A 13,622-nucleotide genomic window follows, 5' to 3' on the forward strand; every position below is an offset into this window, starting at 1 on the left:
CTGTTAAATAAATATATTTGTCTGGGTCTTTCTGGGTTACCTAAGTTTGTCTCCATTACTTATCAGGCCATAAAAATTACTGTTCCATGAAGCTTTAAATTACAAGGTTTAGTTTAATTGGCTGTACTTTCAATATAAACAAGTGTCTAGTCCACAAGACATTGTCAGTAACTTTAATGCTGGAATATGATTTCTGTTTTTGAACTACAGGATGAAAGTTTAAAGCTGTGCAAATTTTTAAAAGGAACAAAAGCTTCTGTCACAAAATTGTGTCGTGTGGTGTAAGGCTTCTAGCACTTGTGGTTTGAAGGCCTTAAGATTTCATGTTGCTTTGAATGCTTTCAGGAGTGAAACCTGTACTTTTATGTACTCCCAACCAAAATTTTCCCCAGATTATCCTTAATTTATGGCATCTATTTTTGGGGGGTGGAACCTACTTTGCCATATAAACAAAGAAGAAATACATTCAGTGCATTTTTTTTTTTTATTTAATAAGCCAAACTGTATTCCCAGAAGCGTCATGGTGTTCATGACAGTATGTTGGAAATGACAATGCTTCATGATTTTTACAACAGTATTTTAGATCCCTATCTGCTTTTTCCCAAATTTTATTGGTTCTTAAGGGAGTAAGATGATAACCTGGGTCAGCATGCCCTCCCTTTACAAAAATGGGCTTTGTAATAGTTATACTGACTCCAGATATTACTGCTTTTTTGATAACATAATTACTCAGCTTATGGTGACTGAATGTTAAAGAGCACATATAATCTAGTAGCAGCTGTTAAAATATTGATTTTCACTGAATGGTTTTTTTGATTGCATTTAAAATATTGTTATAATGCTGGAAAAGAATGTTCATAGCAATGTTAATGAACACTTAAACTTTAAAAAGTGTGAATTTTTGGAAGGATTTTTTTTCCTTTCTAGCTTACTAAAAGTGATTTGAATTAGAAGGAGAAAGTGAGCTGCTGAATTTCATACATAGTGCCAATTCCATCAGGGATTTCCCAAAAGGTCATGGAATGCAGGATTTCTGAAGTTCTATTGGAAAAAAAAAATTAACAAAAACCAGCTCTCTGTTTTGAGAGAGTCAAAAAGAGATGGTTAAGAGACTGAGACTGGATCATTTCTCCTCATAGGAGAGCCTGGGAAAGCTCAGGGAGGGGGAATCACATCTAAGTACATAAATTCCTGAAGAGAGGGTGCAAAGAAAAGTAAGACAGACTCTTTCCAGTGGTGCCCACAGACAGGACCAGAGGCAACAGGCACAAAAAAGCACAGGAGGTTCCCTCTAAACACCAGGAATCACATTTTGACAGTGTGGATGACCAAGCACTGGCTCAGGTTATGAGGGAGGTGGGTGGTAGAGATTCCATCCCTGGCTGTATTCAAATACTGTGGACATGGTCCTGGGGAACTGGCTCTCAGTGGCTCTCCTTGAGTGAGAGGGTTGGACAAAGTCTTCAGAGGTCCTTTTCAACTGTAACCCATCTGTGACAATAAAATTACAACCAGAAGGAGAATCAAGTTGACAGAGATCATTGCGTATGACAATGGCTTACTTTGGTAAAAGCCAGCAATAAGAGGAGTTTTTACTTATATTTCTTTAATTTACTTCAAGAAACTGCATTATTTTATGTATTTTGGAATCATCTACTAATGGAGAAGAATGTGAAGCTCTTTTTCATTGTGTTTTATGAAGAGTCTGTGAACTTCTATTATCCAAGTGAAATGAAATACTTTAGATAACAGGACTGTTGATTAGAATATTTTATTATATAAAATAGATACATGGTAGAAGATTAAATTAGTGTTAGATCAAATGAAATGTAGTCCTTCGTCTTCATGAGTCTACATTGTGGGTAACAGCTTCTGCAGAATGCTTTCAGGAGATGGAGGTGGTGTGGGACAGGGGATTAAATATGAATTTGGAATTCAGAGCTGGCTTACACCTGTAACTTTTGAATGTCTGTCCTAGCTGTATGACACCATTTTTTACACCTTTTGTTTTAAAGAAAAGTTAAAGATTGCATGGGTGGTATACTCTTGTAGTGTGGTTATGTATATGTTGAAAGCTTAAAAAATATTATATATTGAATATTTTAAAAATTTGAAAAAGTGGACTTCATAGCTTCTATGCTCTGTAGGACAGCTCTGCGGATTGGTCAGCCTAACTGAGTTGTCTGGATTTTCTGTACAAATTCCAAGGTGAAAACAGGTTACCCTAATGTTAGTTTTAAGCCTAAAAGTCTAGCTTTCCCTGGCTTCCCATTTCTTAAGTGGTACCTTAGTTTTTTTCTTGGATGCTTGAATTTTGTAGTACACAGTTTACAAAAAGGGAAAGTTTGCAGAAATAATTTTTTTCCTTATCTTTTTTTTTTCTCCTAATTGTCATCTTTTCAGTTTTTCATGAAAATGGCTTTTCTGTTGGATTTGGTTGAAAGCTTACTGCACTCCCAAAGAAAATTGATTTCTTGGAATTATTTAGAATTCTTTGTATGAAATATGAGAGGGTTTTTCTAGCTTTATTTCTCAGTCTTAAGGGCATTGTCAGGGAGACATTTTCAGAACAATTCCATTTTGCTGGGTCAAGAGATGGTAGTTTCAAGAAATTTATCTTTGTGGTGGTCTTTACTAGATATGTGTGAAGACAGTGTAATTGTTAGTTCCCAACTCTCCATTGAGATAATTCTGATAAACACCTTTTATGTGACTTTATCTTTTTATCCTGCTTCATCAGAAAATGGAAAAAAAGGATGTGCACATTGTTGTTGCATTGACAGCTAAAAGAAAGAGAGACTTTTAAGAGGCTTAGTAATTTCTCATTTTTATGCCATCCTAACTTTTATCACAAGTGTTGAATTGAATCTTTGAAATTTCCTAATTAGCAGGTAAATTAGCAGGTAAATTGTCATTTCCAGAAGCGATCTTCAATAACAGTGCAGTATTTGTATGCAGGTCATGTCTAATTAATATTTATACTGTGTCCCAATATATATTTTAACTGAGGGCATCTTCACGTACTTTTCATATGATATGGTAATTTATAGTCTGAAACCTCTATACTGCCTATGAGGAACTAGACAAAATAATTCATTCACAGTCTCAGAACTGAGTTTCTCAAAGTGACGGCCACAATTTTGTAGCCAGTGTGTCTGTCAGTCTTCCTGATAAAACAGAATGGTTTTGTAATGGAGGGTTCTGATTTAACAGTTTAGTAAACCTCGTTTCATCTGCACATTACCCAAATGTTAAGTCTGGATTACAGCAATTTTTACAACATTAGGGTAACATACTCTCTCATGTGCTCAGTTTTCCAATAAGGTGTTATGATGTCATAGAATGTTAGGAAAATCTTGCTAAGGAGTTGTGGTGTCTGTGAGATACATGTATAATTATAGGCCTATAATTGATGTGTGTTGCATCACTTAGTAAAATTTCTGTATAGAATATAAAAGTTATTTGGGATGACCAGTTTCTATGGTATGCTCCAATAAGCTGAAGATTTGTCTTCAGTGGGAACTGCAGAATGTCTTTATAGTGACTGCTCAAATCAGCTTTTTATGAATCACTATAAAATCTGTCTTTAAAAAAAGCCTGTGTGTGTATACAAGCTTGGCTATAAACAGTTTACAGTAGGCAAGACATTTGTTCTATATTTTAAAGGAGAAATGCTAACTGCTTGATGGAGAAATTCTTTTTTTCTAGCTTTGAATTTAGGTCTTCAGAGATTTAGGTTTTTCCCTCTTCCTTTCTAGACATGCTTTCAAATCCCATGTTATTAAGGGTTTGTGGGGGTGGGAGACGTGGGACCAGAGTATTTGTGTACAGTCTGCTTTTAGCTTAGGCCTTAGGGAGATGAGGGACATAGGTTGAATTGAGTTTAGTCCATATTGCGTCTGTCTAATGCTTTCACAAAACATAGTTTTACAATGGGTCATTAGATCTGATTATAAAAAACAACTGAAGGAAATTACTTCAGGGTTGAGCCCTTTATACTTAACATAACCTTTTTCAGTTTCAGTCATGTTGACCTATCTGGTGAAGTTCTCCATCCATTCCCAGTTTAAACATTGACCATTATTTGCTCAACTGTTTAATTGTCATCATGTGGTTAGCAGTTATGGGTTCATGATAGTTGCAGTGTCTGTCTGTATGAAAAAGAGATCAATGATACCTATATAATATATAAGCTAAAGTCTAGAATTTATACTGATTGTCCACCTGTGTATGTATATATATGTATCTGTATGTATATGAATGCCAGAGTGTTAAATAGCATTTGTATGTGCTGCTTGATTTCACTATAATCTGCTGGTAACAGTATATAAAATAGTCTCTTTCCAATTTCTATGACTGTGGGAAGAGTAGCCTTGACTTAAGAAGTTGATGACAGGCCAAATGAAGAATAAAAATTGGAGGAGTCGGGAGTTCCTATTTGAGGAAAAGTATCATTTGGCTCCCAGTCAGGAAACTGACTGTTTGTGCCAAAATGCAGCTTAAAGAGGGTCAGAAGGAGGGTAGTGGCCTCATCAAGTCCCTGTTTCTGTTTCCCTCTCTTTTGAAAGGACATAGAAAGGGGGGGTGAGGGGGGCAGTGTTGGGTGGGTTATTTTATTTATTTCACTGTGTGGTGGGTTGACCTTGTCTGGCTGCCAGACCCTCACCCAGCTGCTTTCTTGCTCCCACTCCTCACGAGGGCAGCGGAGAAAATAAGATGGGGTAACTCTTGGGTCATGATAAGGACAGGAAGATCACTTACAAGTTACTATCATGAGGAAAACAGACTCTACTTGGGGGAAACTAATTTAATTTATTGCCAATTAAAAATAGAATAGAATGGTGAGAAACTATAGCTACCTTCCCCCACCCCTCTTCTTCCCATGCTCAGCTTCAGTCTCTCATCCCAGACTCCACCATCTCCTCCCCTATGGTGCAGAGAGATGGGGAGTGGAGGCTGCGGTCAGCCCAATAATACAGCCCCTCTGTGCTGATTCTGCTTCCCCACACTGTCCTCCTGCTCCAGCCTGGGGCACTCCTGTGGGCTCTGGGGATCCAAGCTCCAGCGCGGGGCCTCTGCAGGGGATGCAGTCCTTCAGGAACGGGCAGCTTCAGTGTGGGTCCCTTCGTGCACTTACTGCCAGGAGCCTGCTCTGTGCTCCTGCTCCATGCTCCACCGCAGGGAATCCAGTGGACACCCGCAAGACCTCCTCCTTCTTCTCTTTCTCCTCCTCCTCTTCTCTCCTTGCTGCTCACTCTTTCCTCGCTGCCAGGCAGCGTTTTTCTCTTTCTTACCCCTGTGACAGCTGTGGAGTTCCACCGTGCCCTGTGGCAGGGCTTTTGGAGCCAGCTGTGTCTGGCACTTGGCAGCCCCGGCCAAGAGCCCCCTGCAGCCCCCTCCACATACCCCAGGAGGGTACCACATCCCTAATGCGATTTCTAGAAGGTAGAATTGCCTTTTAAACTGAGCTTGTGAAAAAGTAAAGGCACTAACTGGAAAAATTGTGTTTTAGGAAGGTTGGATAAGACCTTGAGCAACCTGGTCTGGTGGCAGATATGCCCATGGGACAGGGGTTGGAACTAGATGATCTTTAAGGTCCTTTCCAACTCCTTAACAAAGAATTCTGCAATTCTAGGAACTTGTGCTAGGGCCTGTGTTTGACAGACTTAAGAAGGTTGGGTGGGATTGAAAGAATGTTTTCAGTGAGTCAGTAACTTGAGGCCATGGCTGTGATTAAAGGATTCACCCATCACTCATTTGTATATATCAATCACTGAGGTTAATGGCATAATGTGATACATGTCACCTGCCTCTGTTTTGTGTGCCCTGGGTTGGAAATTTTGGAGATATTCCTATTTAAGCAAAATTAAAGTTTTTTGTTGCCATCAAAGCATTGTGGGTAGAAAGAGTGTCATTACTCAAACAAGTAGCTTTTCCCCCCTTCTGTTCTTTAAGAAATACTTTGACAACAAGTATTGGCTTATAAAAGAGCTGGCTGGAAGGTGTCCCACTGTATGGATTTCAAATGAAGGTTTTTTCATGTGGCCAGATGCTTCAGTGAGAACACCAGGTTGCATTTTGATTGCCTCTTTCTGACTGCTTACTAAAAGTGTGATGTACTGAAAGGTATTGATGAGTTCCAAATAGTAATACCATGATCTGTGCCATTATCAGTGCAGAGAGTTCCACTTTGTAGACTGTAAATTAAATAAAAATGTAGAGCATGATGAGGAATATACAGTAATTGTGGAGAAACTGTTTCTGCAAAGGCAGATTTTAATTGCTTTTGTAAAATATCAGTAATTATATGGCTCAACATTACAATCATCCCTGCTTGGGCAAGTGTTTTGTGCTACCATCAACTGTTTTTTTCTCTTACAAGAAAGTTTATTGGTGTTTTTGCTGTGTCTGTTCAAATGCTTTCGGACATGCAGGGACTAATAGATATGTGAGATGATGTAGGACTTTAGATAGGTGTAGTAATTATTTTTTCTTAGTGTAGTTATTTCACTGATTAAATTTATAAATCTGATAGAACTGACTGTCCTTATGAGTGTCGCTGTTATGACTTTATTTTGTTAAGTAGCTCACAGAAATTGAATGGGAGATAAATAGTGCAACAGAAGGAGAAAACAAGCAACTGGGGGAAACAGACTGAAAATCTCAGTAGCACAATTGTGATTGCTCATTGTTAAATGAGCCTGTGATGTGCAAGCAAAAGGCGCCTTTTCTTCCAAACCCGTTTGTCCTCTTTTCCACACGTTGAGTGAATAACTGTCATACAGCATCCCTATTTTTCTGTCCTGTTCACATTGGTTAGACTCACCTGAGTTTAGCTCTGCTAGAGGATCCTTGTGGCTGGTAAATGTAAACAGTACCTCATGATTTTGGATACAGTGAGAAGTTCAACTCAGCATTTCACTCTAAGGCTAAATTTGTTCTGTTCATCCTGCACACCCCAAAACATTAGGCAAATTACTTGTGCTGCTGCAGCTGGCTCTGACAATCCTGCTTTCAGCACTTCCCTTCCTCATAATGCAGCCTGTTTCATTTGATTCAAAATGTCTTTTCCTGTGGAAGTTTCTCTCCAGGATCTCCTGAGGTTTTGAGCAGAATCTTTGATCCTAATCAAATGCATTTCTTCACAGAGAGGTGAGGACAGAGGGTCAGGGGAACTCTTCCTGTAGTCGATTCTTAGTATTGTCCTTCTGAGCTGTGGAATTGTGGCTGGCATTTTGAGCTCACAGGAGCTATAACGTTCAGGCACTTTTTTTAGAAAGACAATAACATTGCATGATCTCAGAATAAGTAGGATGAAGCTAGTGAATCCTGAAAAAAAAAAAAAAAAAGCAGTAGTGCTTTAATAGGGCATTTCAAGTGCTTTTGCTGTGATAGAGGAAAATACTATAGATGTGTCAAAAATGTTCTTGGATACTTATATTCCTGATTAACTTGGAGAAATTTTTACATGGACAGTAATTCCTTGTTAATAGTTACCTCTGTTCTGTATGACTTCTTGTACAGTACAGTTTTAATGCTTACAGATATTGTTGTGATTGAGTCATACACTGGAGACATGCCAAGAATAAAGAGATATTGCATGTTTAATGGAGAGAAAGTGGTGTATTAATTTTAGCAATATGGGACACCTTTGGACCTTTTCTACTGAATATCTTGTTTTTGAAATTACATTAAGTGAATTTTAAAAAGCTCCTGTCTTCACCGACATGACACTCACATTTCAGTGTCTTCCAAAGCAGTATTATTATTGGATGCTAATTCCAAGTGTAACACTTAGTAGTTCTCTGTATTTCAAGCTAGTTACAAATGTGCTGTATGCTTAGTAATTCCAGCACATTTCTATGAAGCTTTTTGATTTGCTATAGGGTGGAAAGCAATCTTTTTATGAAAGAGTTTTGCATGCAGAGACTGGATCAAACATAGCACTGGCTATCAGCATCCTAATGGCGCTGGATGCCTGGCCCAAGGCAGTGAAATGCAAAGAAACATCAGTTACTCTGACACCATTAGTCTGAATTATTCCCTGTTCCTGCCTACACCAGATGAAGGAGTTTGACTGTTACAGAACATTCCCATCTTCACTGATCTAGAAGAGGAATAATTTATATTAGTTGCTTGGTCAGGAGCAGGGCATATACCTTACAGTTAGGTTTGGCTTTTCTTTGCTCCCTAAATTTACTTGGGACAGAAAATGCCACTGATGCCATTCAGGGATGCCAATGTGCTGCTGGCCAGCTGGGGTTGGTTTGGATGGGAGCTTCCACACAGCAGAGTCCTAAACCAATGAGTGTCCTTATTTTTGCACTCATGTGTGTTTCACAGCATGTGATTGTTCTGGGGAGCTTGGAAATTCCTTTGAAATCAGTCATGTCTGCTGTGGGACAGTATGTTTGTGCTGCAGGGCAGGGAGAAAAGATGGGAGAGGAACTTATGATCTGCCCATTCTTGATGCTTCGTTCACTCTTTATTGCTGCTATTGGTTCTTTACACTTCTTCCTTTAATTTTTCTTTGAATAAATGTATTACTTTCTTTTTCCTTCATATGCTTTTACCTTCCTTTCCTTAGCTACACTACTCCTATGTGCTATTTTTTCCAGTGCTAACCTTGAGGAATGAAACTCTCAATTCATTAAGAACCAAACAGTGGTGGAAGGGAATGTGTGCAAGAGTACACAAAATAGTGCTTAATCCTGTTCCTTGATGCTGGAGAAAATCAGACAGGTTGGTAAGAGACATCTGAGAAGTGCAGAACAGTGCATTGGCGACTGTGCTGAGGAAAAAAAAAAAGTCTTTCAGGAAATGGTGAATAACCTCTAAGCATAGTGATGAAACTGGGAAAAGGAAAGAGTGGGTAACAGAATAAACAGAAGACAATAGAAATTGTTGCTGCCAAGGCTGGGGTTTCCTGCATCTTTGAGGATTTTCTGTAAAATTGTGATTTTGAGCTGCTTGAGATACCTGCACTGAACTTGAAAGCTAATAGCTAAGAAAGCTGTCTGTCTGGGAGTTGTTTCAGAGTCACACTGTATAGCTCCAATGGGGTGTGCAGAGGTGGGGAGGGACCCTCAGTGCGTGCCCTTTTCCATCTTTCAAGCAGATCTAATTTCCCAGCAGTTCTTGAGGAGTGCCAGCCTACGAACAGAGTGAAGCTGACTATTTTTTACAACATAATATAGATCTACTTCCCCCTGACTTATACTTGTAATAAACTAGGAAGGTACCAGTTCCGTTTGAATCTGTTTGCTCTAATATCATTAGCATGCTTCTGTGGTTCTAGGTTACAGGGATATGATGTTAACCTGAGGTTCACAGGACATTTAATGCTATAATCTTATGACAAAGAAATTCCATTACCTGTTCCCTTCATATATTAGTATTTCAAGACTGGGCCTTCTCCATCAATCCTGAAGCACATACATTTATTATGAGAGGTATATGTACATGCCATTAAAACTGTGCTATTTTGTGTTATTTTTAACAAGTGAAAATAAATACCTTGAAAATATTTTAATTTTGCATACTAAATGATCAAAGTAGACACATTTAAATGCCCTCTTTTAGACTAACAATAGGATTTAATATCCTGATTAATTTATTCCAACCTCATCCTTCTTCCAGATAGTGCCAAGTAACATGAATTGCATCTACTGACTTCTATATAAAGATGAGTTTAATATTAAAAAGTTCTGAAAACTAGAGAGCTCTTGTTCATTTTAAATTGTTCCTAGCTTGATTTCATTTGCATTTGCTGTGAGTGATTCTGCTCTGCAAGTGTCCTTGCTGGACTTGGTTAGTACTTCTGTTATGTTGTAATTTATATTAATTATCTACTAATTAGTGAAAAACTGCTCTGACACATGACCTAAACCACCAATTAACTTTTTGAGGTTTTGTTTTGTTTTTTTCTTAATGAAATTTTATCTATTGCTATACTGTGTGGAAGTAGAAAAGTTATTTTTATAGGAGAAACAGTTAATAGGTCTAGATCATTTAGGCTTTCCTATCTAACCTGACTAGATCTGTTTGTCTCTAAGCTGTGTTTCAAGGCTTGTATTGTAGAGTGAGCCCTCAAAAAAGGAGTGGTGTGTTTGCTTGATATCTGAGATGGAGCACTCATCATTGCAGTTAACAGATTTGTGATTAACTCAGTTTTCAAAAATGTTGTACAAAACTTAAAAAAAAAAGGAAATAAAACAAACATGAAAAGAAAGACTCCTTTTAAGTTTGGGACACCTGCTTTGCTTAGGTAAGTTATGAAACCTGTAAAATCAGAGAGAGGGTGACTTAATCAGATAAAATGCTTTAGAAGTAAAGCTTAATTGCAGTGCTTTGTCCCATTCTAAGTTTTGAAAGGAGCTCATGAATGAGATTTAAAATTACTACTTTTTTGGTTAAACTTGATATTGATCTGGGATTAATAGTGCTGGTTAGACAATCTAAAAAAAGTTATTTAGCCTTTTCCTAGTTGAAGATGGCAAAATATTTATTTGTCAGTTTTCTTGAAATAAGTATGAGGAAAAAAGATTTACAGCATATGAAAAAATATGATTCAGGGTTTATCAGGTTATGTTTTATTAATAGTAACAATTCTGTAAACAGATGCTTTAGTGGTTACTTAAAATGGAACAAAATAGTCCTTGTATGGAGTAGAGGAAAAAGGATTTAAGGTCACAAATACTGTAATTGAGGGGGTTTTCTTTGTAAGAAAAATAATTAAGTGTGCCAGTAGTTGGATGTGCGTGTGCTGCTTGTCTTCTGGAAGCATTAAACTCTCTGCTAAAAATTGTCTCCCACTGGAGGCATTATTTTAGCCTCTGGTGTCTGGACTGAAAAATACAGGCATGTTGTTATTCTTGAGTACCTCACAGCTCTTACGAGCCTCATTTTAATTCTGACTTCAGTGTCATTCAGAAGGAATATGGGAATTGTATTTTATGTGAGAATAAGCTGCCGTTTTTGATTGTCAGGCCATAGATTTCCTGAGGTCAGGGTCAGGGTTGGCGATGGGTGTTAACATTCAGTGGATCATGTGGGAGATGTCACAGAGCTGAGGTTTCTTTCCTAAATAAAGGAAGTCTCTGATCATAGAAGCAGCTCAGTCTTATTCTCCCCGTAAGTTATATTCTATCTGTAGAATGGCCTCATCTTGTGGTGTGTTTTTGGGGGTGATTGCCTGTTTGAGGACTGCTCGCAGTATGAGAAAGGCAGAGCATGAGCTGAATTCCTGTTAGAGAGCAGTTACTCACATGGCTTCTCCTTGCGAGGGTCTGTGCTCTGAGGAGATGGGGCCTCCCTGATTCTGCATACTAAGACATTACTTGGGGAGGGGGGAAGGTTGGGTTTGTGGTTTGTTGTTTTCATCTTGTTTTTTAAACTTAAGAATGGTGGTTTGACCCCAATTCTAAGTGTGTGAATTTTAAATTTTGGGTAACTTGTTGTTAAACCTAATTGTTTTAAGACTACAGGGAATCATTCCACTGTGTTTTCAGCCATAAATCCAAATACACCTTTAATATAACAATGTAGCTGAACATTTAAAAATGGATAAACTGGTTTATTCCAAATAAACCACAGTATTAAGAAATAAAAAAGGAATGTTTTCTGTTTAACCCCCTCTCTTTTGTTACACAAGTAAATAAAATGGTGCCGTGCTTGCAGCTCCTCAATGAAGCATTAGATTAGAAAATAACTGATGGTATTGTGAGACAAGAATATTGCTGCTGTTCTCAGGAAAAGGTAGAAGTGAGTTATTTAGCAAATGCTAGTAGCACAAGCACCATATTACTAACTTCACCACAGGATATAATGAAATTTTGTCAACTGCAACTGCAGAAGCAATACCTTTTATTTCCTGTCGACATTATGATGCCTTCTATCAGTATTAACCATTATGTCTCCTATTGATATTAAATTTTATGCTATCAGGTCAGTCCTGCTCACTTGTTCATTAGATTCACATTTTTGATTTAGAATGTTTATGTATCTTTAAAAAAACTTGAGGAAGATGTTATTCTAGAAGTAGTTGGGTTTTTTCCAGGCTGTTGTTGACATATCAAGGAAATAAATTAAGAGCATGAATGCCACATTACTCAAAAACTAATTTATGACCCCTTAGAACAGGCAGTGAAGAAAGGTTTTGACTGATGAAGGAATTAATTTTGTGAATAGGTGTCGGTAACATAAGTTAGGAGCTTTGATGTAACACAGCTTTTAATTAATTTGAAGTGGTCATAAGCTTTGCTGTGCTCAACTCGTACTTTATAGTTTCATGCATTCCTCTTCCTCCCCCCTGCAACGCCCCCTTCCCATTTCAGGGTTAGCTTTTTCATTCCCGAAATATTGGATGGACTGAAGCTGTAGAGTTTACTGTCAGAAAGTTTTCCAAATTCAAGAGACACATGCTTTCTTTCCTGCCAGTTTGAGTTGTTGTTTTCCAACTCTACTCAGGTATCTACTATTAGCTTTCACTTGCCGTCTCTCATCTGCCTGTTCTAGGCTTTGTGAAGTAAATAATACAAGTCTTTCACTTATAATTTGGGAACACTTTAAAGTACCTTATGCAATAATACACACAATCATTTTGCTTCTTCATTGTTAGTTCTTGCTTTAAAATATGAGTGAACCCTGTCATTTGTGCTCTTTAAATATAGGACTTGTCGTGGCATGACTAATGTTGTAGGCAGTTGGTGAAATTATTTATATTTTAGTCCCTGAATATTAATGACTTCAGGAAAGTAAGTTGTGAGGCAGTTTTCTGACCTGCAGTTGTCCTGGTGTGGGAGGAATATATGTAAATCTTGGTAGCCACAGACATGGCTTTTAGACTTCCACTGTCTGGTAACTTTGAAATGTGTTGGTTCTCCATATAATAAGCTAAAAAAATATTTAGTTGTTTATTACCTCCTAATTTAGGTTTGAATTAAATTTTTTTTGAAGAATAATTTGATCCTGCCATGCAACTCATTTAAATATTATTGCTATGTTGCTATTTGCTAGAGAATCTGAAAATGAGACTGCTTAGACAATTTTAATCATATAAAACAGAAAGTGTAAGTGTGAAAAGATAATTGGATGAAATAACTTGCTCATTTTAAGATGATTTATTTTACCTGTCAGTGTCTCTTTATAAATGCTCCAGATGATGGAAATATATTATTACATCTCATTCTCATTTTCAATCTTTAAAATATAAACACTACTTCTGAAGAAGAGCAAATCAAAACAACTATGATGAGACTTGTTCTTTGTAATGACTGCATTTTTTTGTTTAATTTGAAGGTCATTCTGTGAGACTACTGGGTCAGAAAAAGGATAATGGAAAACGTTTGGGGGGAGCACGACTGGATTTGCCAAAGATTAGGAAGAATCCACTTATAGAAATAATTTCCATCAATACAGGGTAAGAATCTTCCAAATTTACAAAACATTCAACAAAGCAGAAGAATTCCTTTTATCTCTTTCTGCAGGTCTAGTGTACTACTCATAAGCTACACAGAAGGAGGCAGGATGACCAGTTTTAAATAGTTTAGGATGTTAAATTACATTCATTTTTGAAAATAAATCCATGCTTATTTGGTTACAAAAAGAGCGTTTATAGGGTT

At 37.5% G+C, this 13,622-nt stretch overlaps 1 protein-coding gene across 10 annotated transcripts in view; it reads left to right on the forward strand.

Annotated features, from left to right (window-relative positions):
* Nucleotides 1–13,622, forward strand: part of CDKAL1 (CDKAL1 threonylcarbamoyladenosine tRNA methylthiotransferase) — a 375,203-nt gene that overhangs the window by 127,842 nt on the left and 233,739 nt on the right. For 9 of the 10 annotated variants that reach the window (XM_085573579.1, XM_085573575.1, XM_085573576.1 and 6 more), the window contains one exon: nucleotides 13,300–13,420. The exons of the other annotated variant lie outside the window; for it this stretch is intronic. In XM_085573579.1, the coding sequence (XP_085429705.1) occupies nucleotides 13,300–13,420 (121 nt within the window). The remainder of the gene's footprint in view (nucleotides 1–13,299; nucleotides 13,421–13,622) is intronic. 10 annotated transcript variants of the gene reach the window in all.

This window comes from Lonchura striata, chromosome 2, assembly GCF_050655825.1.
Source record: "Lonchura striata isolate lonStrDom1 chromosome 2, ASM5065582v1, whole genome shotgun sequence".
Taxonomy (NCBI): domain Eukaryota; kingdom Metazoa; phylum Chordata; class Aves; order Passeriformes; family Estrildidae; genus Lonchura; species Lonchura striata.